The following is a 25,034-nucleotide window of genomic DNA, read 5'->3' as shown; positions in this document are numbered from 1 at the left end:
ATGATTGGGACTGGACTTTGTTAGAAGTCACCTTGTGTACACCTTCAAATTTCTTAACAGAGTTGTGATATTGGATATTGAAAATTGGAAGTGTGTTATGTACAGAATAACCCCAAAGCACTAGAGAGGCATGACATTAAACTAAAAAGGAATTGTTGTGCTAAATAATTTATTCTATCTTGGGGGGTTTAATGTCACCGATCACTAACTTTGCTACATGCCCTCATCAAGTACTTTTTCCTAACTGGAGAGTGTCCATATAAATGGTTCCAGTTACAGATAGGTAGCCGTGTTGGTCTGCCATAGTCAAAATAAAAAAATTCCTTCCAGTAGCACCTTAAAGACCAACTAAGTTAGTTCTTGGTATGAGCTTTCGTGTGCATGCACACTTCTTCAGATACACTGAATATAAACGGTCTCTTGCTTGCCTAGTGGCGGGTGGGGGGGCGGGGGGAGAGAAAAAACCCTCTAACTTTTGCACAGATAGAATGTAGCCTATACAAAGGTAAAGGGCACTCAATCATTACACCACTCACTTTTGCCGCTACCTCTGACAACCGGTGGCATCATCCTCCACCTCAAGGTTGCCCATAATGGGATGCAGGTATCAAATTGTTTGCACTAATGCTTGATAGGAACAAGTATAAATTGTTCATACTAAAACCAGGTGTGATCCAGATCTGTCTCCATACTTAAGTGAAATACATGAGTTCCTTCATAGGTGGAAAACAGAAATAAAGGAAAATTGGGTACTCCTTACATTAACAGAAGTAGAAGTTAATTTGAGGTGGTGTGCTAGGTAAGAAATTAGTAGAAGCCAAATTGGTTAGTAGTTGGAGGCACTGGTCTCACTGAAAAAAGTCTAATCTTTGGGTGGTATGCTGTCGTCTTCCAGCTTGTGGAGGTTTGAACCCCTATTTCTCAGTTCCAAATACAGCATTCTGTCTCCTACACAACACTGGCAAGGTCTAGTAAATCTGTGTAAAAAATTATGAGCTAGAACTCTGTATTATGAACCACACATTCAACAAGTTGAAGATACAGAATGTCTTAAAGGGGGATAAATAATGCCATTTGAAGTAGGTGTGAGTGTGTGTTAAAATAGAAAGTATATTTTAATTTAGTTTAACTTGGATTATTTTTCATCATAATCATAATAATATTTTTAGAAATCTTCTACCAAGCAAATGCAGTGTTTCAGTTATATTTTATTTTAAGAGAAGAAAAGTAAATTCACAGAGTGATCAAATGAAATCAACATGCACACTTTTTTTTAGTTCATATACTTAATTGTTTATTCTTCTTAGTGAAAAGAAAAATGCTAGTTAAAAAAACCAAACACTTTTAAAATTTACATTTGCAAAAAAAAATCATCACACTGATTTCCAAAGCTAATGTACAAATTTCTAAAACATGTTCACCTTTCCTAAAGTTTCAAAAATTAAAACTGCTGTTGAAGGGAGGCAGTGTTTAGTCTCTGAGAGGCAGATACGGTAAATTAAACAACGTGGTGCCTGGCATGCTCTGGTCCATAGGGTCACGAAGAGTCGGACACGACTAAACAACAATAACAAGTTCTTGTTCTGATGGTAAGTTGAATGAAAAAACATTAAAGAAACTCAATACTTAAAATTAGTGGTGAGCATAGGCGTCTTTTATTCTAGAAATCAGTTATCCTCAATCATGAGTCATGCATGAGATCAAGAGAAATATCTAGTACTGATCTCCCAGCAACTGATCTAAGTCAACAGATTATAATTGTCTGAAGAGTTCTTTTTTGTGCTGAATAATTTTTATTCTTCCTGTGAAATTTTAACTTTCCAATACTTATTGTACCATTTTACACAAATGAGATTTACAAAAGGAAAAAATATTTTATGTATATATTTCTGTATGTATATAATTTTATGTATATAATTCTTTCAAAACCCCTTCTAAAATTATTATAACAGCATTATTTAAGGTTGTCATCCTATATAGTCTTATCACGGCACAATGCAACTTACATTTTCAAGTATACATAGGATTGTGTTAAACTAAAATAGTTTTTACATGTAATAGTGCAGACACTGAGAGTTGAAAATGCAGATAAACAAAAAAAGTATAGATTTTAAAAGAATCCTGAACAATTCAGTATTATAGCATTTAACAAGAAAAGATGCAGAATATAACAAAAAAATGCATTCTAAACTAATTTTTCTATGTTAATAAGATTTTATTAAAGAGGTACATATGAGTTGGTTTGGTTGCTCTGAGTTTGTAATATTGTACTTCTTATGGAACAGCAGAATATTGACCTAAGGTTTTCCACGGTTTGTTTCTTACTGGTTGGTAAGCCTCTTGGTGTAATTGCCTAATAACCTTCAAGTCTGCTAATATTACAGACTATATTTCAATTGAACTTTGTAATTGGCTACATGGTTTAAGATAAGAAACATGCCATTTTATGAAATACAATCATATTACAGTCAATTAACTTTTTTGATTTGTTCTAATCTTTTCATTTTCTTACATTTCCATTACCTCCTTCTCTTGATCTTACTCTTGACATGGAGGCACTCAATCTTTCAGAATTATGACTCTTGTCAGAATGATACTGACCTCCTTCTCTTCCTAGAAACATCTTCCCTGTGGGCAAACGCAGTCAAGGAGTAGCTAAGGCGAGTGTCCAAGCTATCAGAACTGGTTCCAAAGTTGTTGGCCTTTGTGCACGGAGTTATACATTGCATCATTGCCCTACGGATGTAGTCATCAAAGAAGTAGTAGATGAAAGGGTTTGTGCAGCTGTTGGCAAACGCAAATGGGCCACTCAGTTCCATACCGATATGGGCAACTTTGTAGGGAAGGCAGAAAGGTGGCTTCAGTTCCTGGATTGCAGACATCAGAGCTAGAAACTTAAAAATGTTGAAAGGAGCCCAAGATAAAACAAAAATGATCACTACAGTGAAGACAATTTTGATGGATTTCTTCAGCTTTTTATCATGTTTTCCAGATTTCTGATAATGCACACAGAGTTTCTTGGTGATGGAGCAATAAAAAGTCAAGATGATGAACAGAGGAACAAAGAACGCCAAAATTAGAAGCAGCAGCGACCCAATCCGGTGAGTGGATGTGATTTCCTTGTCCACACAATATGTGCTGTTGTCATATCTCCTCAGCTCTCTGGACAGAAGGGTTGGCAACCCAAGTAGACAGGACAGAATCCAGACACAAGTGCAAAGGATGATGGAATACAGCTTTGTTCTGATCCTCCTAGCCACTGATGGGTACATGATTGCCAGGTACCGATCGCTACTCATGCAAGTGAGGAGAAAGACGGTGCAGTACATGTTGACTGAGATGGTGTAGGAGCTGCCTTTGCAGAGAAAAGAGCCAGATCTCCAAAGTCCCGAGGTCCTCTCTTTGTCTACCCAAAAGGGTAATGTGATAAGGAATATAAAATCAGACGCTGCCAAGTTGACAATGAAGATATCAATTAGCCTCTGAACCTGCCGTTTGAAGATTAGCGCTCCTATTAGAAGGGCATTGCCAGCAATCCCCACCAGGAATACAATGGTATAGAGAGCAGGCAGGAAAATGTGTTTGTAAGGCAACTCCACAGCTGAGCAGTTATCTTCAGGAGGATCTGTGTAGAAATAGTAATCATAGCTAGAAGTTGATTTCTCCATCTCAAAAATGATTTGTGCGAAGAAGCTTTCAGCACTTTTATGTTCTTTTTGGCACTACAGATGACAGTTCTCGTCTTTTTTTCCTTTCAGTTTCTTCCAGATGATCAGAAAAATCTGACGTACAACATATCAATCTCTGACTAGGCATTTAAATGTCTAGCACAGAATGGGAGGGCCTGGTTTGATTTGACCAACCAGCATGCTTATACAGGCAGCTTTGATCGTAAAATATGGTAGGGTGGGTTTCCTTGAAATTTTGGGAAGTGGGGAGGGGAGAGGTTTAAGTTTCTTTGTAAATACAATTTATTAGTTGAGGTTTTTGAGGTTATAGATGGTTAGCAGAAGTAAGAAAGTGGTGAATTCAGTTCGTCAGGGTGGGTTGTTATTTAAATAACCGTTAGCTTGTCTAATCTGTGTTTCTAAACTTGAGAGGGTTCCACTCCCGCAAGCTTTACCAATTGACATGTTGCTGTTATTTGTAGAATGAATGTCCAACGCCTTCTCAATTCTGACAGCAGCAAAATCTTGCGAACAAAGATGTGCTTTAAAACTTCTACCTGACCTTTAATGTCATATTTTATTCTATATTGCTCTTAAAAACAGTATCTTGCTCTTATATCTTTTCTGAAGCATTTAAATACGCTTTTCTTCACTTCAAGTTTTGGTCCACCCTGTTAGTTGCAGCACGAGAAAATATATATATCAGGGTCACAGGAGAAGGAAAATGAATTTATGGGATGGTAGAGCTTTGCCCCACAGATTAAGACTTCTCATTGAGAAACAGAAGGATATTTTGCATTCATGCTACAATCATAAACAGATTTTATTTGAAAAAAGTCCTGTTCATTTTTATGGCTTTAACAAAAGGATGCTTAGGATTGCAACCTTGTTTTAAACTCTGTTTAATTTGTATGTGAACTGTCTTTTCTTTGAGTAACCATAGAGGGAGAGACTATGGCAGTGGTTCTCAAAGGGTGTGGTGTGCCACAATTGGGTGGCAGAAGAGGATAGCAAATGTAGCAGGAAAATTCAAGGACAATAAAAAAAAAACATTTGAGCATTTCAGTGCAGTATACTATCAATTGGGGGGGGGGGATATACAATGCCTTTCTTCAGGAGCACTGGTTATTCTTCTACAGTTCTCCATGACATATTGTTGTGAACAGAGATTTTCAATTGTGAGAAATATGAAAGATCAGAAAATAGAAGCTTTTTTGTTGACAGAGCTATATCTAGGGCCCTTGCACCCTTGGCAAGGAAGTATATCGGCACCTGCTCCCCATTTGCACAAGCAAATTTTTATTCTGAAAGTGTGGCCCAGAGAAAAACAATTGAGAACCACTGGGCTACTTCTCTACAGAGCCATCTATGCCTTTACTTGAACTACGCTTCATAGCAACTGGGGACACATACGTATTGTAATTTGTTAATCCAAGAATGCTACTTTATTGAACCTATCTAAAAGTTCTAGACAGATTCCCAAGAAAATTGTAAATAAAATTGTGCCAAGGTAAAACCTGTTATGCCACATCTCATCTTGCATTATCAGGGAGATGTCATCTCTATTCCTGTCATGCAAGACTAGCTAGATTATGGTATCTGAAGAAGTGTGCATGCACACGAAAGCTCATACCAAGAACTAACTTAGTTGGTCTTTAAGGTGCTACTGGAAGGATTTTTTTTTATTTTAGCTAGATTATGGTAAGCATATGAGTACTCAGTGAAAGCCCATCAAATTCCAAAACATCATAAGAAGATAAACCCTAGCAACCTGGTATGTGTCATTTCTCTCACACACTGAGTTCTCTGAGAGCTGAAGAAAGAACCAGCAATCAGTAGTAGAATACAGCTTTGGTGAGTATGGTAATCCTCTATGTGTATACTGAGGTCTATGGGCCTTGCTCTTAGGTAGGGATGAATGAATCTGTCAATTTTGGTTTTCTTTTTCTCATTTTTACTGCCTTAATTTCAACTCCACACATTTTCACACTAGTTTGCAAAAAAAAAAGGCCACCAACATTTTAATGTGATTTTATCCAAATGCAGTACTATATTCTATTACATTATAAACTTGATAGGCACGAGCTTCAGGGGTGCGGTAAGTAACAACAATTTTAAAGCATTCTATAAACATATTTTATAAGTGCAATAAAGTGACGTCTTTTACATGCCAGGACAGTTGCCACCTTAAAAACACACACACACAACACTGGCAGAGTTCCTATGCCAGGAGTTCAACAGGTGAACATGTTTCCAAAGGGATGAGAGATGCGTGTGTTTTGGTGGAACTCCAAAATACCTTACGCCCTTAAGGTTGCAGCCCTTACCTGGGAGAAAGCCCCCTTTGATTTAATTTACGTTACTTTTGATAAGTACAGAAAGGCTAGCACTATATATAAGGCACTGAAACCATGGCAGGAAGAAGCGCGGCGGCAACTGAACGCTGAACCGAATTAGGAACTGAAAGCAGTTTGTCCATTGAGAAGCAACCTCCCCGCATTCCAGCGCCTTTGGTCAGCGAGACTACAATACCCAGGATGCAAATGGAAAGCGCCGCTCCTCAAGATCTCGGGCCAACAAACAAAGCGCCTCCCACCTTGGTTTCTTAGCGGAGCGCCGCCGTCGATGCGACCAGAACTACATTTCCCAGGGTGCCTGGCGGTCGGGGGCGGATGAGCGTCTCCGAGAGAGGAGGAGGAGGAGGGAGGAGGAAAAGACCCCTCCCCCGTCCCCAGGCTAAGCGTCGGCCGAGGGTGGGTGGTGGAAGCGGCGCCGTGGAGTCGGGAGGAGGATGGGAGGTGAGTATGGACGGGCCCGGCTCCCTTCCTCACCCGGAATTCATGAGTGGGATAGTACTGGGGTTGGGGGGGGGTGTCCGGAAAGAGTCCATGGAGGTGCGGGAGACCCGTGGCTTATATTTTGATGGGCATCTCCAAGAAGCAGGAAAGCCATCTGCCCACCAAACACACCCTGCCCGCAACGCTGGCAGGTTCAGCCCTGCAGTTCGACAGAGTCTGCAGGCACCTGTCCATTATCATCATCATCATCATTATTATTATTATTATTACTACTACTACTACTACTACTGTAGTGATGAGAATGTAGTAATAATCACCCCCACCACACACACCCCTAGTTACACACTCGCTGGTATGCGCATCCTGCCTCCAAGGTGCAGTGCAGTCCCGCTTTACTCACTAGGACTCACTCCCATTTTAGCGTGCATCAGACTGCAGCTGTGGAGTTATATATATATAACATGAGGATGGAGGAGGGGAAACAGAGAAAGGTGTGTGCCTGCGGGCCTTTCACCCCCCTTTCCCTCCAGCCCGCCCATGAAAAAGGGATTAGGCTTCTGCTTTGGGAAATCTCTCTTGTTGTGAGCGTATATGTGTCTACCTGGGCGAACGTTTCATTTCACCCCGGTATTGTAGCCTGAGATGATGCTCTCGCTGGTGGTCGTGATCCCTCTTGGTACTATAATTGAGGAAAACAACAAAATCGGATATGAATGGGCTTTGTGTTCCTCCCCACTGACAATCTGTGCCCTCGGATGCTGGTATCTATCAAAGGAAGTGTTGTTTCCACTACCCTTGTAAAACTCTGGAGCTAACAATGGATTCATCCTAACAGAATTAGCCAGTGGATAGGACCAGTCGCCTGACCCATTTTTGAGCCAAAGATGTGGCAAGATAAAAGTGCTGTGTTGCAAATAGTCTGGTTTCTAATTATTTTCTAATTTATTTTTTTTAAATCATTGTTTCCATATTTCCTCTTTATACATCTTTACTAGTAAGAATTGAGAAAGGTTTTGGTTAAACCTCAGTGTGAGAATGTATACCCTGACATCTTATTTAAATACAAAGTGATCTTATCCCGGCAACTCCTAAATTTAAGATAGGCAGACTTCATAAGCCAATCTTGTCTCTTGGTGGAAATCCATAGTACATATCCTATGCTTGTGACATGCTCAGCTTTAGAAATACTACTAGACTGTCCTAGGTTTGGGTGTTGCCGGCCCAATTTGTTTTGTTTATCCCCAATGAAGATTGTTGAGTAGCTTGTGTTAAAGACAAAATGTGATTGACTTGCACCAACCTCAGTTTGCTTCTTTCTTATCCAAATAAAACAAAAAGCCGCTTTTAACAACTTTAAGTACCCTGAGGACACTGTTGTGAAAATAATACTTGTTAAAGCTGCTGAGCTACTCTTCAGTCCTGATTTCTGTAGGAACACTGAAGTATTCACCTTTCAGCAGAGGAAATCTCCACACCACAATATTTTTCTTGGTGAGATAGAAGGAATGTTTCAAACAATCAAAATTCCTTAGAATCATAGAATCATAGAATCATAGAGTTGGAAGAGACCACAAGGGCCATCGAGTCCAACCCCCTGCCAAGCAGGAAACACCATCAGAGCACTCCTGACATATGGTTGTCAAGCCTCTGCTTAAAGACCTCCAAAGTAGGAGACTCCACCACACTCCTTGGCAGCAAATTCCACTGTCCAACAGCTCTTACTGTCAGGAAGTTCTTCCTAATGTTGAGGTGGAATCTTCTTTCTTGTAGTTTGGATCCATTGCTCCGTGTCCGCTTCTCTGGAGCAGCAGAAAACAACCTTTCTCCCTCCTCTATGTGACATCCTTTTATATATTTGAACATGGCTATCATATCACCCCTTAACCTCCTCTTCTCCAGGCTAAACATGCCCAGCTCCCTTAGCCGTTCCTCATAAGGCATCGTTTCCAGGCCTTTGACCATTTTGGTTGCCCTCCTCTGGACACGTTCCAGTTTGTCAGTGTCCTTCTTGAACTGTGGTGCCCAGAACTGGACACAGTATTCCAGGTGAGGTCTGACCAGAGCAGAATACAGTGGCACTATTACTTCCCTTGATCTAGATGCTATACTCCTATTGATGCATCCCAGAATTGCATTGGCTTTTTTAGCTGCCGCGTCACACTGTTGGCTCATGTCAAGTTTGTGGTCAACCAAGACTCCTAGATCCTTTTCACATGTACTGCTCTCAAGCCAGGTGTCCCCCATCTTGTATTTGTGCCTCTCATTTTTTTTGCCCAAGTGCAATACTTTACATTTCTCCCTGTTAAAATTCATCTTGTTTGTTTTGGCCCAGTTGTCTAATTTGTCAAGGTCGTTTTGAAGTGTGATCCTGTCCTCTGGGGTGTTAGCCACCCCTCCCAGTTTGGTGTCATCTGCAAATTTGATCAGGATGCCCTTGAGTCCATCATCCAAGTCGTTGATAAAGATGTTGAATAAGACCGGGCCCAAGACAGAACCCTGTGGCACCCCACTAGTCACTCTTCTCCAGGATGAAGAGGAACCATTGATGAGCACCCTTTGGGTTCGGTCAGTCAGCCAGTTACAAATCCACTGAGTGGTAGCATAGTCAAGACCACATTTTACCAGCTTCTTTACAAGAATATCGTGGGGCACCTTGTCAAATGCCTTGCTGAAATCAAGGTAAGCTACATCCACTGCGTTCCCTTCATCTACCAGGCTTGTAATTCTGTCAAAAAACGAGATCAGGTTAGTCTGACATGACTTATTTTTCAGAAATCCATGCTGACTATTGGTGATCACAGCATTCCTTTCTAGGTGCTCACAGACTGTTTGCTTAATGATCTGCTCCAGAATCTTCCCTGGTATTGATGTCAGACTGACTGGGCGGTAATTATTTGGGTCCTCTCTTTTCCCCTTTTTGAAAATAGGGACAACATTTGCCCTCCTCCTCCTTATTTGGCATTAAGATTTATTCAAATGAATGGGGTTCATTTCCAAGTAAACATGTATTGAGTTGGGCTGCCTGTTGAAAATATGTTCTATTTGAGATTTATTATGTTTGTGCACATGGAGATATTAGCTGAACATGAATCATGTGGAGGAAGTACTTTGAAAACTTAGGGTACATACATAAGTTTTTACAGTGGTGAATGTGACCATTTCTGCCAAAAAACACAATGTTGCTCTTGTTGGAATACAGTATATGTGTACTGCTGATTCATGTGTCACTTTTGCCACATACCGTAATTGGGGCCTGTTTTGAACCCATTACAGTTCAAAACAATTTTATCTACTGTGATTTAATTAAATATGTCCATTTGACTGACACTGGGTGAATGCCAGTTAGTAGTATAATTGCTCAACTTTGATTTTCCTCTATCAACATCGTCTTAATGACAGTCTCTATCTAGATTGAATAAACTTTCCAATAAACAGCATGATTGACTTCAGCCTGGTAGCACAGGTTTGTGGCAATTAAGTTTTATTCATGGCTTTGAGTCTGTGGCTGGTGGTCCTTAGGTATCCCAATATCTTTGATTTATTCTTTTTAACTTTCTGCCTAAGCCACTGGGGAGCTTATTTTTTTGACTCTCTACTTTTTGAGCTCGGATTATCTCTGCTACTAGTTTCATCTAAATGGTAACATTTTTGTTTCTTTTCTTTTCTTCTCTTCCTGTTAGTGTTTTATCATTCAGTTTTTACTATCTTCTAAATATAAAGTGCCTTTTGCAAACCTTATTATTTATGGGTGTTCTAACTGTGACTTCCCATTCTTTCTCCTTTTTCTGTACACCAACTTCTTCTGTATTAATACGGTAAGCTCTGGCTGCCTCTAACCTTCATCTGTGTGCTCATATCTTCTTAACCACCTGCTGCTTTGCGCAAATGCTTCTTTCTTGAGCACTCCCTTTAATTGTCTTCATAAGCTCCAGACCATGCTCCAGGCTTTCACTTGGTTCTCACTCTTACTTTCTTCTAAAGAACACATTGCAAACTAAGATAATCCATAAAATAGCCACGCTCCTGAGTCAGCTTGCTGTCCTGTTTATACTGTGATTGTTTGTAAGTTCTTTGCTACTGGTAATACTGTGGGTGAGTTCAGATGCAGCAAAACCATGGGATTAAGAGAATGTCTCTCACCAATCCTTGGGACTCTTATGCTCCCTCTTCCAGTGCAATTGCAAGGAGATTGGAAGCATCTACTTCCATTTTATTTTAGCTACAGTTTAGCTGCAGTCGTACCTTGGTTGTTGAACACCATGGTACTGTGCTCGTACGTTTCGGCTCCCAAATGATCGAAACCCGGAAACGAGTGTTCCAGTTTTTGAACTTTTTTGGAAGCCAAACTTCCGATGCAGCTTCTGCTATTGTTTCCGGCGTGCCTGCGCAATCAGAAGCCAACCGGAAGCCTTGGTTTCCAAATGTTTCGGAAGTCCAATGGACTTCTGGAACACATTCTGTTAAAAAAGCAAGGTACAACTGTCTTTGGAACAGGCCAGCTTCATAAAATGTGATTTGAAGTTGCTTTGTTTCTGTTACAGTTTGCGAAGGGACTGGACAGCACAAGAAGCTGTGTTTAAACTGAAACAGAAGCTAAAGCTTCTGTACTTAACTCCTCCTCATGACAAGGCCAAAGGGAGGGAGCTTATGAGTCCGAGACCCCCTGATGCATTCTCTTAATACAAAAATGAATGCTAAAATACGTTTGAATAAAAACTAAGGAAACAGCTGTGACCGAGGAAATTGCAACACTGACATCTTTGAAAGGAAGTTTAGATACTTGAGCAAAATGAGAGAATTTAATAGTGTATGTTTTTACAGAGACACTCCACATTTTTGTGTGTGCTATGTCCATATGAGCTGTGAGCATGGACATTACTGGTTCAAATCTCACCTGCCAAAAAGACAGTAGGTAGCTTTTGCAAGCCTTTGTTTATTCCCCTCATCTACAAATTAGGGAGATAATACTGTCATAAGGAGGTAATGGAATTGTGTTCAGCCTTCTGAAGTACTACACAAATGTTATATTGTATTATTTTGTTGGTTTCCACTTCCATATTTCAATAAATAATTATCATATCCTCAGTTTATCATGGTCACAGCCACCAACTGGAATGCGACATATTTCATTGTACAATATTTTTAAAGTTGTTATTTTACTATTAAAGTGGTCTTATGAAGCTTTACAGGGAAGAACAGAAAATGATTACAGCGGTATCTCGCAAGACGAACGCCTCGCAAGACGGAAAACCCGCTAGACGAAAGGGTTTTCCGTTTTGGAGGCGCTTCGCAAGACAAATTTCCCTATGGGCTTGCTTCGCAAGACGACAGCCCATAGGGAAATATCCGGGACAGCGGGGAAGTGCAGCGCGTCTTCCCCACTGTCCTCGGACCTCCTCCGAAGCCGGGCGGTGGGGCGGGAACACCTCCCGCCGCCGGCGGGCTTCGGAACGCTGCTCCGAAGCCGGGCGGCGGGGCGGGAACACCTGCCCCCACCGCCGGGCTTCGGAACGCTGCTCCGAAGCCGGGCGGGGGGGTGGGAACACCTGCCCCCGCCAACCGGCTTCGGAACGCTGCTCCGAAGCCGGGCGGCGGGGCGGGAACACCTGCCCCCACCGCCGGGCTTCGGAACGCTGCTCCGAAGCCGGGCAGGGGGGGTGGGAACACCTGCCCCCGCCAACCGGCTTCGGAACGCTGCTCCGAAGCCGGGCGGCGGGGCGGGAACACCTGCCCCCGCCGCCCGGCTTTGGAACGCTGCTCCGAAGCCGGGTGGGGGGGCGGGAACACCTGCCCCCGCCGCCCGGCTTTGGAACGCTGCTCCGAAGCCAGGCGGGGGGGCGGGAACACCTTCTGAAGGCGGGCGGGGGGTGAAAGTCTTTGTCCCCCCTGCCTGCCTTCCCAGGGGCTTTTAAATCGCCCCGGGCAGCGGAGAAGTCCTCCGCTGTCCCGGGGCGATTTTAAAATGCCGCCCGCCAGCATTTTAAGATCGCCCGGACAGCGGAGAAGTCCTCTGCTGTCCCGGGGTTTTTTAAAATGCTGGGGGTGGGAAGAAAAGCCCTTGTCCCCCCCCCCCAGCCTTCAGAAGAGGTCCGGGGACAGACTGTCCCCGGACCTGGTCTGAAGGCGGTTTCCCTAGGAACGCATTAATTGATTTTCAATGCATTCCTATGGGAAACCGTGCATCGCAAGACGAAAAACTCGCAAGACGAAGAGACTTGCGGAACGAATTAATTTCGTCTTGCGAGGCACCACTGTACATATATAGACCAGTCTGCTTGCATCTTCCTCTGTCTTAGGATGGGTGGCTTAACACATGGGTCTGTTCAGAAGATCACTTGTATACTTGTATTGACTGCTTTTTCTACATGCATGTTCTTCCAAATCTCTTAAGCCCTGCCTCCATTTCCATACATCAAGTTCAAGATGCACAGCATAATATTATAGTAGTAACAGTTTGCAGCTCAGTGGTACCTGATTTGAGCAGACAGAATTAATATGCAATAATGTACGTGTGTGTGTGTTTATTTTAATGACTCATGAGACTCCAAGGCAACCAGAATGGCTTGCAAAGATCAATGATAAAAGAGTCTTTCAGGTTTATAATCTGAAACATGACACAAAAGGAAAAAGAATAGAAAGGGAGGAGGAAAAAGCCAGACTCTTTTTTGTTTGTTTGTTTGTTTGTTTGTTTGTTTTTGGAGTCTTTGGTTTTGGGTGTCCCTGAGTTCTTGTAGTGATCATCTGGAATGGAGCCATGTTAATCATTTTGTTTTCTGGTTCAGTCCTTTTTTATGTTCAACCCAGCTACAGTTCAATGAGTAGAATTTTACAGGAGAGGATGTTCTGAAGTTGCTTTAATTGCTAAATTGAACAGATGTTGCAAGTAAGCAATGAAAGGAACAGCTGGCGTACGCATGTGAAAGAGGTTGGCTAGAGCTAGAAAAACACATGTCTTCCTAACTCAGTTAAATTTCATGTTTGGAAACTTTCTGCTTTTTACTCTTTTCAATTGCAGTTGAGACACTATGATGGATAACCGTTTTGCCACTGCTCTGGTAATCGCCTGCGTGCTTAGCCTTATCTCCACCATCTACCTGGCAGCCTCTATTGGCACGGACTTTTGGTATGAGTACCGCAACTCATCACCACCCGAAAATTACAGTGAAGTTAAGGCCACTTGGGATGATTTCACTGGTGAAGATGAAAAGTCTTATACAGAAGCTCTCTTTCGATGGAACGGCACCATTGGACTATGGCGGAGATGCATCACGATGGCTGAGAACTCTTACTGGTTCAACTCACCAAGTAAACCTACTTCAGAAAGTGTCTTTAAATGTGTTTTCTCTTAGTGCCATATTCCCAAAGGATCATTTGAATGCAAAGCACTGGTGCATGAATTAATTGATTAGGTTATCAGGTCCTGCTTGAGCAGACACATCCCCCCCCCTTTTGTTGTTGTTAATTCTCAGTTTTAAGATGCACAAATTTGCCTTAGAGAGAACTTTAATTGTATCTTCTAAGCAAGTACCTCCATCATTTAAATCTAGGTTGCTCTTAGGACCTTAAAATTATTAGTTTGTCTCTGAAGTAGTCTATCAAGTCTTCTGAGGAAATGACTAATAGTTTTGAGAACAATACTTTAAAAAGTTGGAGATCAGTGCCAGCTGCTGAATAATAATGTAAGAGGGAGTGTAATACTTAGGAAGTTAAGTACCAGAGTTGGGCAACCTGTGAGCTGCATAATAATAATAACAATAATTTTATTATTTATGTTCCACCCATCTGGCTGGATTGCCTTACAGTAACCTTTGGCCTTATCATTTGCAGTCCTTGCAGCTGCCCCCACCAGTATCCTCCTTCCTTCCATTCCTCAACATCATTGTTGTAAATCAGTAGTCTTGATAGTGCCTTAGAGGCTATAAACCTATAACTGTAAACCTGTTCCTTCTTAAAATGCTGCACTATGCGTTGTTGTATGGGGTGGGGCTGCCGAACTGTGATGTCACAATGACATTGGGAGACTCTTTTTTTTGCCTGCAGAGTTTGAAATCCAACCATACAGGCAAATGCATAGCCTGCAATGCACCTTTCAAAGTGTTCCACAAAACTGGCACCTTTCAAAGTGTTCCACAAAACTGGCAATCAGCTGGTTGTTGGGTCTTGGGAAGCCTCTTTGTACAGGGCTTTGCAGGTACCTGCATACCTCACCCCATTTGCCGGAGCCAGGCCTTTACCTACCCCACACCTGACATCATACATGGCATCAGGTGGCTATGGCTTGACTGAAATGGCCTTGTGGGCCAAATGGTGAGGCCTCTTTAGGCCCACAGGCCAGAGGTTCCCCACCACACCTAGTTAACCTAGATATATGTATGTGCGTGAATGAAGAATGACAGTCAAGCAAAGCAGAGCCTAATAAAGGTTATTTCTTTTTTCATTTTGGAAGCTGAGATGGTCACAAGGTGCGTCAGTTTTTCCCTTTCGGATCAGTTCATGGAAAAATATAAGGATCCTGGGAATCACAATAGTGGCAGTGATCTGAACCGGACCTGTAAGTATTTTTTTGGTTTTGTGTAGCAGATAAAGTGTATCTGAGGCTGCAGTCCTCGCAGTCCTCTGCCCACCTTACCAAAGAGTAAGAGCCATTGAACCTGGTGGGACTTGCTTCTGAATAGACATAGGAATGAGAAAGACTCGAGACATGTTTTAACTTGGCCATAAGACATGTTTGCCTCCATCAAATGTGGATAAATGGAAAGTATGCTACCTTGTCAAAGTCGGTCAACAGTGCAGCCCTGTGCATGTCTAGTCAGAAGTTGAACAGGACTTACTCCCATGCAAAGTATGTTTAGTATTGCAGCTCAGGTCATTTATGATGCTCTGGTAATTTACTTGGGATTCTTATATATACATATAGCATAGTCTTTCATTTAGCAGTTATACTCTGCAAAATTCAATGTTGTTTTATTATGTGATGTATTTCTGTACTGTTTAGCACAGACAAAAAGCTAGAGTTCTTGGGCTCTGCCGCAAATAAGTAACTAGATAGTAGATTGAACTACTCTCCGTTTGTGTTGGAAACAATGCATTTTGCACCATGAGATTGGAGTGAAAGGCCCTAAAGTTGGAACATCCCAATCATGTTCCTCTCCCTATTTCCTTTAGATCTTTGGCGCTTGCAGTTCCTCCTGCCTTTTGTTAGCCTTGGGCTGATGTGTTTTGGGGCTCTCATTGGGGTCTGTGCCTGCGCCTGCCGCAGTCTCTACCCCGCCATTGCCACCGGAGTCCTCCACTTTCTAGCGGGTGAGTCCTCTTGGCAAACTTCATCCCTTGTATTCAGTGCTGAAACGTGAATATCTTAATGCGGTGAGCCAAGAATTAGGTGCTGTAAGTCTGACCAAAATATACTTACTGCTTCTTCTCCAGGTTTGTGCACGCTGGGTTCAGTTGGCTGCTATGTAGCTGGAATTGAGCTGCTCCACCAGAAGCTAACCCCTCCAGAAGAGGTGCAAGGCCAGTTTGGCTGGTCCTTCTGTCTGGCCTGTGTCTCAGCACCCCTGCAGTTCATGGCTGCTGCCCTTTTCATCTGGGCTGCGCGTACTAACAGGAAGGAGTTCACGCTCTTGAAAGCATACCGTGTGGCATAACGGGATATTTTCATTGCTTCCCATGTCTGTCTTTTCCCCGTTTTAATACTTCGTTTTTGCCCCCCTTACCCCCTGGCTCTTCCTTTTTATTTTATTTTAATTTTGTTCCACAAAATGCATGAAGTGAAATGGCCTGGGGGTTTTTAAAATTAAAAGACCTTAGAGGCCAATTACCAGGAATAGCACTTTCTTGCCAGAAATCTGCAGGGTTTTAACAAGTTTCTTATCTGTTTGCGTTGTTTTTTTAAAACTATAAATTTTATGACATGTCTTTGTTATTCCCAGTGCAGTACATTTTTTCACATCTAAACCTGATATTCAAAAACAATTAACAGGGTAGTGTAAGTAGGAGAAGGAAGATTTTAATGACACTAATTTTGGCAGTACTGTATGTGTGTTATGACCCACTAGGAAATAAACCAGTGCAACCTCTTTCATAAATGTAGCAATAGAACTTTGTTCTAGATTGTGATATACTCTTTCCCCCTTCACTCTTACGCCCACCGCTGTATCCCTTTCAACCTTTTTGGCTTGATTGTTGTAAAAAGGTTGGTAGCCATGAGCTTTCTAAATTAAGTGAAATGATGTCAACATTTGTTTGTTCCATTCCCCCCCCCTCTCTCTCCTTGTAGTAGGAGCTTCTATTACAAGGTGTACCTTCTAATTTGACTAATGTAAGCGTGTATATAAACCTGACTTTTAAAACCCTTTATTTATGCAATGCAATACCTTATTGGATTTTTGTATAAGTATTATTCATGTCGCCTAAACTAAAACTTTTGTTTAAAAAATAAATCTGAGCAAAGCTCGTGGAATTTTACTGGATTTGTATGCAGCCGGTGAGACAGAAAAATGCATGGGGTACAACTGAAGCTCAGTTTCCACTAAGAGAATCTTGACATGGACTTCTGTCCAAATTTCTATTTTTATGCATGTTTAAAAACATTATGGGATGGGGAGTAAGGATATGTGGAAGGGAAGAGGAAAAGTTTGTTGGTCTCATTTCAAACTTATACCAATATTAAACAGATGTGGTACACATTTTTTAAGGGAACTGCACAGTGGTTCTAACTCAAATTTGTCCAATTGTGTGTTGTGGTCCTTGCAAATAAATAGGTAATAATTAGATCCGCTGGGAAGAAACAATGGGCCAACCTTGTAGGTCCAATCTAGATTATGCTATTTGTTTGTACGCAGAATACATTTCTCTATGTATGCATCAAGGGATTTTTAAAGATAACCTTTACAAAACATTGGGGAGTGAAAGGGACCTATGGAATTACACCTGTGACATGAATGGTGGTAGGGATACTAGCCAGTAGGCTTCTATGACATTCCCACCGGCACCTTTCAGATTACGCTTGACTTGGCAGTAATAGCACAGGGAAGAGGGTTTGGGGGATAGCATTGCAATCTTGAGGACTGGGGGAATGTGCTATTCCCACAATGAACAGAGAAGTAACACTTGAGCCATGGGAATCTGGATTGCCCACAACATTCGAGTAACCAAAGAACTTGCATGTTTATGTGATCAGACAAGTATTCCATGAGGCTCAAAACTGGCTTTTCTTAAAAACCAACATGTGTGCAGCTAGCTTGCAACTTATGCTTATTTTACTTATGTGATCACAGCTTTGCACAGGTGGGAGGAAATAAGTAAGTAAATGGAGAGAGTCATCCTCCCCACCTGCTCAAAGCTGCAATCACGGGTTTGGGAAGGCAGTGCAAGGGCTCTGGCAACATCCTGGAGCCCTCAAGCCTCCTTCCTGTAGCTGGACAAAAACTTACCAGGCTTTGGGGAGGAGGTTGGAGGACTCTGGGTTGCTGCCAAAGCCCTCCCACCACCTACCCAAAGCAGGGCAAGCAGCCCCTTCACTTTGCAGGAGACTCGGCTTCAGGGGTTCCTGGTTTTACGTCTTTTTGCGAATATTCTTGGACCCCTGGAACCTAGCCTCTATGAGTTGCCTATGTTGGGCAAATGCTGTGTTTCTCCACCTTATTGAATGAATCATTTGAATTGCTTTACATATCTATTTCAATAGAACATGGAGAACAGGAATGGCAGCTTGTTCAACAAAAGAAGTCACCCCAGAAATGTATCACTTCATAAGTCTGCATTTCATTTCCTAGTCTTTGCATTGTTAACATGCAGCTTAAATGGATACTGCAAGTCCTCAGGCATCAGCCCTACGCTTTCCGTGTGATATGAGAATCTTGTCTCTGCCCTGTGTTCATACTTTCTCATATAGCCAAGGAAAGGAACCTGCACAATCTCTGTTTGCCCAACGTGATATTTTAGTATCCCCCTGTGCAGCACACACACACACAAAACACTTTTCAAAAAAGGGAGGGGGGTTCAAAATTGGTTTGTAACATGGTGTGGAGGACTTGTGGTTCAAAGAAAATATGTAAAATTTATACCAGGCATCCCTAAGCCTTTGAATCCACTAAAATAGCTCTTTGAAGCCCACACTTGAACAGGAAATAGTTCTGAGCAGTCACATTTGATAATGTTAACCTACCCCTCACCCCTTCAGCTGAGCCCAGTACTTGATCTTCCCAACAAACTACCCAAAGCCTTGTCACCTCTTCAGAGTCATTAGAATTATATATTTAAAAAATCAGCATTACAAAACAGAACAGGAGTCAGTTTTGAGGAGACCGTCAACATATTTATGGAAAAGTTTGTGAAAGCCTAAGGGCCAGATACTTTTTTATTTCATTTTAATGGCAGATCAGTTCCTCTGGAGCAGCATGTATCTGAAACTAGAGGACCTCACCATCTAATTGTGTGCTGCCTTTCCATAGTTGACCATGCTCAAGGCAGTTTACAACCTGAAAATAGTTGCATAATTACAGAAATATAACAAATGTCGCAAGCAATAAATAAGAGAATATAATAAATAGGCAACAATATTTTGGTATTTTACCAAATAAAGAAAAGTTCAAGATAATAAACTTGTCTTGGAAGGCTTCTAGGATGGCTGACTGATAATGATAATAAAATGCTGATGCCTATGAAGAAGCACTTGGGATGTGGGTGGCGCTGTGGGTAAAACCTCAGTGCCTAGGACTTGGTGATTGCATGGTCGGTGGTTCGAATCCCCGCGGCGGGGTGAGCTCCCATTGTTCGGTCCCAGCTCCTGCCCACCTAGCAGTTCGAAAGCAGCCCCAAGTGCAAGTAGATAAATAGGTACCACTTTATAGTGGGAAGGTAATGGTGTTTCCGTGCGCTGCGCTGGTGCTGGCTCGCCAGAGCAGCTTTGTCACGCTGGCCACGTGACCCGGAAGTGTCCTCGGACAGCGCTGGCTCCTGGCCTCTTAAGCGAGATGAGCACGCAACCCCAGAGTCGGACACGACTGGCCCATACAGGCAGGGGTACCTTTACCTTTACCTTTACCTTTATGAAGAAGCAAGGTGTCAAGCCAGGACAATGTCAAGCACATTGAAAACCGCATGATCCAATCACAGACATATACTCTTGATCTTTGGAAAGCCAGGATGGGTGGGGACGGCTTGAGGTAAAAACTGAAACATTGCTGCTATTATAATGCCTTAATCTGTGTTGTAAGCGGCAAAACACTGAGAAGGGTGTGTATGTTGTGGTTGCTGTTTGCTGTATTGGAAATTGGCCTCAAGCGGTAGAAACAGTGCATAATTTATTGGTTTCAATCCAGCTAAAATTAGTTGTGACTAATGGTGCACTTCCACGCATGCTTACTTAGAAGTCCTATTGTGTTAAATGGAGCCTGGGCAACAGGCTGCTATGGGAAGATGTGCCCTTTCGGATATTTGTATCCCAATACCTATTCCAGTGCTCCCTGATACAAGATCTAAATCTGAGAGTGTGTTTCATAGCCCGAACTGATGCTGTACCCAGGGAAAGCATACAATTCCCTCTTTAATATTGGATTTAATTTTAGAGGCTGATACAACTGACTGTAAATGAAATAGTACTATTTGATGATAAATATAGAAGGTCTGACTAAAGCAGTATGGGCCTTACTTCTGTGAAGACCATTTTTCATTCCCATCTGTTTTATTCATTTATTCTCTTATTTTATCACTTCTTTCCTATGGTGAAAGACTGTTGAAGATACCTGAATTTAGTTTTATGAGGGGAGTGACTGAAAAGAGATTATACCTTAATTGCTGTAAACTGAGTTGCTCTAATAGTTGTTTTGGTTTTTTTAAGATACCCTCATTCTGTCACCCCTGTATCTCACACATGGTATCTCTAGCTAGTACTTTATCCGTCCTCTTAATGCAGCTGATGAAGTAATCTGTTTCCACCCAAATCCCCTGTCACGAAATGCTTGATTGTCTTTAGATATTTCAACTGTCATCTTCCTGCACAAATACTGCTACTCTTCTGTATTACGAAGCATGTTACTGGAGACTGGAGAGACCTAAGATGATATCCACCATTAGCTATGCTCTAAATAGACCCACTAAAACCAGTGAGTCTACTCTTAGAATCATAGAATTGTAGGGACCACCAACTCCCTACAGTGCAGGAATCTTTTGCCCAACGTGGGGCTTGAAAACATGACCCCGACATTAAGAGTCTCATGCTCAACTGACTGAGCTGTGCCAGAGACTTAGGCTGCATACACACTAAGCTGTACCTTTGAAGCACATTCCACACCCCCAAAAAAGAATTCTGGGCACATTGGTTGCTGGGAATTGTAGCTCAGTGAGAGGTAAACTGCAATGCCTAGAATTCTATGGGGGGGGGGGACACACTTTGAATGTGCTTTAAAAGTATAGTGTTTATGCAGGCTTAGTTGAATATTGCTCCTACCGTTTATCCCGATTTTGTTCAAATGTTGTTACTGATTATATCGGTCGTGAAGAGGAGAGGGCTGGTTCACGGCTCTGTTGTTTTTTTAATGTACGTATAGAAACCACCAGAAAACATCTGCAGGGTTTGTACATTAGCTACATACAAACATAAAAGGAAGTGGTTAAGTGAGTAATATTTAAACACAACACCTTTCTTTGTTGACAGAAAGCCTGCCTTGAGCTCTTTGAAGGGTTCAGTGGAAGTGGGAAAAAAGATGGAAGATGCATCTCTATCTTGCTTCTAGAGTTGTATCAGAGCTGAAAGGCCTTTTGATAGAATTTCCATTCGTTCTGTAGTTTTGGAAATATTGCGGTCTATTTTGTAGACCATACGTAAGTCTCACTATGTAATGTTTGATATATATCCAGTTTTTAGCAAAAGTCTTCAAGCGCTCACAACATTTATATAATGCACCAGATAAAACATTAAAAACTGAGGGTTGCATCCAACTTTAGCCCCGCCTACACCAAACATTTAAAGAACTATCCTACCACTTTGAGCCGTCATGGCTTTCCCCAAAGAATCCTAGGGTCTCATGTTTCCCTTCACACAGCTACAATTGCCAGTGTTCCCAGAGAAGATGAATTGTTTGTTAAACCATTCTTTCAAGATCACCCTAATGTCATTTTATTTGTACTTCAGCAAGAGGCTTCATTTCACTATAAAGGTCTCTTGTTGTGTGTAGTCCTTTCTGTTTCCAGTCTTTGCATTGTGTTTTAGTACTGCTATAGAAATTCTGTTGTGTTACAGCAAATTTGAGATCCCAATCCTCTCATATGTGCTGAAACACTGCTAAAGAATCCTGTGTCCTAAACATGTGGTGGAATGTCACATTTTCTGCTAGTTCTTAATCCTCTGGTTATATAAATATTGCAATTGCATATGTATTGCATGAGTTTGTTTCCCCCAGTAAGTTTATCTCATCTAAAAAAAAACAACAATCCTGGAATGGAGAGAGTTCATGTCTCCCTCAACATCTCCAATGCTTCCAAAAGTTATCAAGGAAGGAAAGAGAGATATAAGATAAGTAGAATTGTAGAAGTAGAAGTAAAAATCCAACCTCTGGTCTGTGCTACACTCTTTATTGCTGTTTTCCACTAGGTGGAAGCAGTGGTTCCCTGTCTGAAACCAATGGGCTAGAATATTTCAGCGCTTCTCCAAAATAACTTTAGCAACATTATAAACGTTGGCCTAACTACATAAGACATGGGATGGAGGTTGTTGGCAATTGAGGGATATTGTTTTGTTTTTTTAAGAGGTTTGTCACAGTAGGCTAAGACTAGTCTTCACAGAATTCAATTTCATCAGTGTTGTTTACTCCCGTGGCTCTGTTGGTATGAGTTTCAGACAAGGAAAACACTATGGCCCTGAAACTAGAGATGAGGAATTTGTGGCCTTCCAGGTTATGCTAGACTCCAGCTCCTATGAGCCCCAGCTAGCATGGGCAATGATAATGGGAACTGTAGTCAACAACATATTGAGGACCACAGGTTGCAAATTCCTGTCTTAAAACCTGCACTGTTTGAAATTAAAGGTTTGGTTGACACTTAAATATATTATCTAAACGGCATTTCCATGCGCGCTGGCACTCGTCACGGTGTCCCGTTGCGCCAGAAGCAGTTTAGTCATGCTGGCCACATGACCCGGAAAGCTGTCTGTGGATAAACATTGGCTCCCTCGACCTGAAGGGAGATGGGCGCCACACCCCATAGTCACCTTTGACTGGACTTAACCATCCAGGAGTCCTTTACTTTTACTTTTACCTTAGTAGCTTAAGTATTTATAATTAAAGAATCCTGGCTTTTTAAAAGTACCTAGGACTCAGCTATACAGCTGCAAATAAAACGTTTTAGTGTGTTTTAAGTGCAATACACAATGTGACACTAGATGGCGATGGTTTATGGAAAATTTGATGTATTTTTAAAAACGCTTTTTAAAAAAGCATTTTCAGAATGGTTTTTATATGTGTGTAGATTCCGCCCTCGTTTCACTTATGTGTTGTTTGGCAGCTGGAAAGCTGCCCTTTCTCCTGCCCACCTCTGTCTCCCTTGTAATTGAGAGAATGACTATTATTCTTTCACTGCTGTCCTGTGAAGGCTGTGCTGGTGAAGAGACAGTGAAGCTTTGACAGACTGTGGTAAGGTGAGTAGCAGGAGTTATTGTGGCATGGAAAATACTGGTTTAGGTCACTTCCAGCCAGGCAACCTGCTTATTGAGCATTCACCCTGATTCCTTTGCACAAGGTTTGTGTGGAGGTTACATGACGTCATTTATTTATTGAGCATTCACTGTGGTTTGTTTGTGCGGTGGTTCTACCACATCACATCAAGCAATTGTTACCTCACACTTTCTTTTGCATTTTTCCATCACTTTTGTTTCAGCAAAAAGGCCAATCTTTTTTTATTGTGCTAATCTACTTTAACTGTGCAACCTGAATTTGTTGGAATGTGACTGATTCCCACTTGCAAAATAGCAACAATCTGGAAGCACCCTGTGTGCTGTTTATATTGAAACTCTTTGGAGTTTACTTTCTTTCAGCAGCCAAATCCTGGAAGGACAACATTCCATGAATATTCTGCTTTCTTGGTAATTTTTTTTAAGAAAGAGAGCTCATTTTCTTTTGGAGATGGAGAAGTTAGGGCTGAAGTATTCTAATCTGGCTGCTGCTTTTTGTTTCTAAAGTGATGATAATCCAAGTATGTGTGATTAAAATATTGGAAGGGGAAGAAAAAATGTAAGTATTTGAGTCTTATATTTTTGGTAACAGGATATCTGATCCACAATTTCTTCAGTACACTTCTATAGTAAAATGCCATTGTCTGCTTTTCCTTTATTTAGGAAAGTGGAGGAACCCACAGCAGAGATGCAAGGCAAAACTAATTCACCCCATCTTGCATGGGAAATTGAGCGGTTGTATGGAGCTCTTTCTGCCACTCCATCACTCAGACTGGAACTGACTGCTCCTCGCCCCACCCAGCTTGGCATGCTCCATCCATTTCAATTGCATTTTTTCCTGGTTTTCCCTGTTCCAGCTTCCTTCTCTTCCCTGGGTTCCTCCCACACTGCAGGTCATTGCAAGCCTTTCAATCCACTCCCCTTTTCTCCTCCTTCCCTCTCTCATACAGACAAACAAACAAACAAACAAACAAACACATGATGTACACATAATTGCCAGAGGGATAGTCTAAAGAACAAGTAAGTGCATGAAATTAGTCTGGGGACCACGAGTTCCTATCTGCCTTCCAGGCAGAATTGTACAACACGCAGAGAGAGAGAGAGAGAGAGAGAGAGAGAGGGAGCACATGACATATACCGTATTTTTCGCTCTATAACACGCACCCGACCATAACACGCACGTAGTTTTTAGAGGAGGAAAATCCGTAGGCATGCCACCCGTAGGCATTCCCTCCATAACACGCACAGACATTTCCCCTTACTTTCTAGGAGGAAAAAAGTGAGTGTTAAGGTGCAAAAAATACGGTAACTCAATGGAGCTGTGCAACATCCCACCCCACCCCCAAACTTCTCTCAGGCATTCATAGATCCAAGCAAGATTAATTTGCAGGCCAAGGCCTTGGGGAGCAGAGAGGGGCAAGCAATGGCAATTGCACTGTGTCCTTTGCACATCAAGGAAGAGGTGGGAGGGATTGCAGTTTCATTGTTGAAACCTCATGCTCATACATTCTGCTGGGCACTACTGCCCTTTGGTTTTAAGTGCCCTTGTATTTTTAAAAATAATTTTAGTGCCCAATATGCAAGTAAAACCTCTAAAAGGCAATAGCAGGTGCAGTGAACCTTTGAGCCTCCAGATGTTGCCAAATTACAACTCCCTGGCCATTGCTGGGGCTGATGCAAATAGTGATTGATTATTTGCTATAGTAGACAGCTAAATGGTTTATCCAACTAACTTAACGAAAAAAGAGATTTTGCACTTAAGAGGCATAATGGATAAATAAATTGAGTTTAGTCCTGCAATGAATAAATGAGCTGAGTTTTGTTGTGACTTCTTTGTTAATCACTGGAAACTCTTGTTAAGCAGGACACATTCTTGTCTTCTTTTTATTGGAATGTAGC

General features: G+C 41.9%; 2 protein-coding genes across 3 annotated transcripts; one reads left to right on the top strand and one right to left on the bottom strand.

Moving 5' to 3' along the window:
- Positions 1 to 1,211: 1,211 nt before the first annotated feature.
- GPR15 (G protein-coupled receptor 15) lies at positions 1,212 to 4,689 on the bottom strand. Its single transcript, XM_082221299.1, has one exon. The coding sequence runs from the start codon at positions 3,666 to 3,668 to the stop codon at positions 2,586 to 2,588; it is 1,083 nt and encodes a 360-aa protein (XP_082077425.1). The 5' UTR covers positions 3,669 to 4,689; the 3' UTR covers positions 1,212 to 2,585.
- Positions 4,690 to 6,302: 1,613 nt separating this feature from the next.
- CLDND1 (claudin domain containing 1) lies at positions 6,303 to 16,933 on the top strand. 2 transcript variants are annotated; one of them, XM_082220626.1, is made up of 5 exons: positions 6,303 to 6,466; positions 13,482 to 13,771; positions 14,913 to 15,017; positions 15,632 to 15,769; positions 15,893 to 16,933. In XM_082220626.1, exons 2-5 carry the CDS (start codon positions 13,492 to 13,494, stop codon positions 16,111 to 16,113), a joined length of 744 nt encoding a protein of 247 aa, XP_082076752.1. In that variant the 5' UTR covers positions 6,303 to 6,466; positions 13,482 to 13,491; the 3' UTR covers positions 16,114 to 16,933. The 2 variants fall into 2 exon arrangements, with proteins under 2 accessions (XP_082076752.1, XP_082076753.1); XM_082220627.1 differs by lacking the exon at positions 6,303 to 6,466 and adding an exon at positions 12,797 to 12,933.
- Positions 16,934 to 25,034: the final 8,101 nt, after the last annotated feature.

The sequence above is a fragment of the Podarcis vaucheri genome (assembly GCF_965113315.1).
Source record: "Podarcis vaucheri genome assembly, chromosome: 4".
Lineage (NCBI taxonomy): Eukaryota > Metazoa > Chordata > Lepidosauria > Squamata > Lacertidae > Podarcis > Podarcis vaucheri.
This window is presented reverse-complemented; position numbering and strand designations above follow the sequence as displayed.

Coding starts and splice junctions, on each gene's coding strand:
- GPR15 (XM_082221299.1), bottom strand. CDS start 3,668: ATGGAGAAATCAACTTCTAGCTATGATTACTATTTCTACACAGATCCT.
- CLDND1 (XM_082220626.1), top strand. CDS start 13,492: ATGATGGATAACCGTTTTGCCACTGCTCTGGTAATCGCCTGCGTGCTT. Junction 13,772..14,912: donor TTACTGGTTCAACTCACCAA/GTAAACCTACTT, acceptor TCATTTTGGAAG/CTGAGATGGTCACAAGGTGC. Junction 15,770..15,892: donor AGTCCTCCACTTTCTAGCGG/GTGAGTCCTCTT, acceptor CTTCTTCTCCAG/GTTTGTGCACGCTGGGTTCA.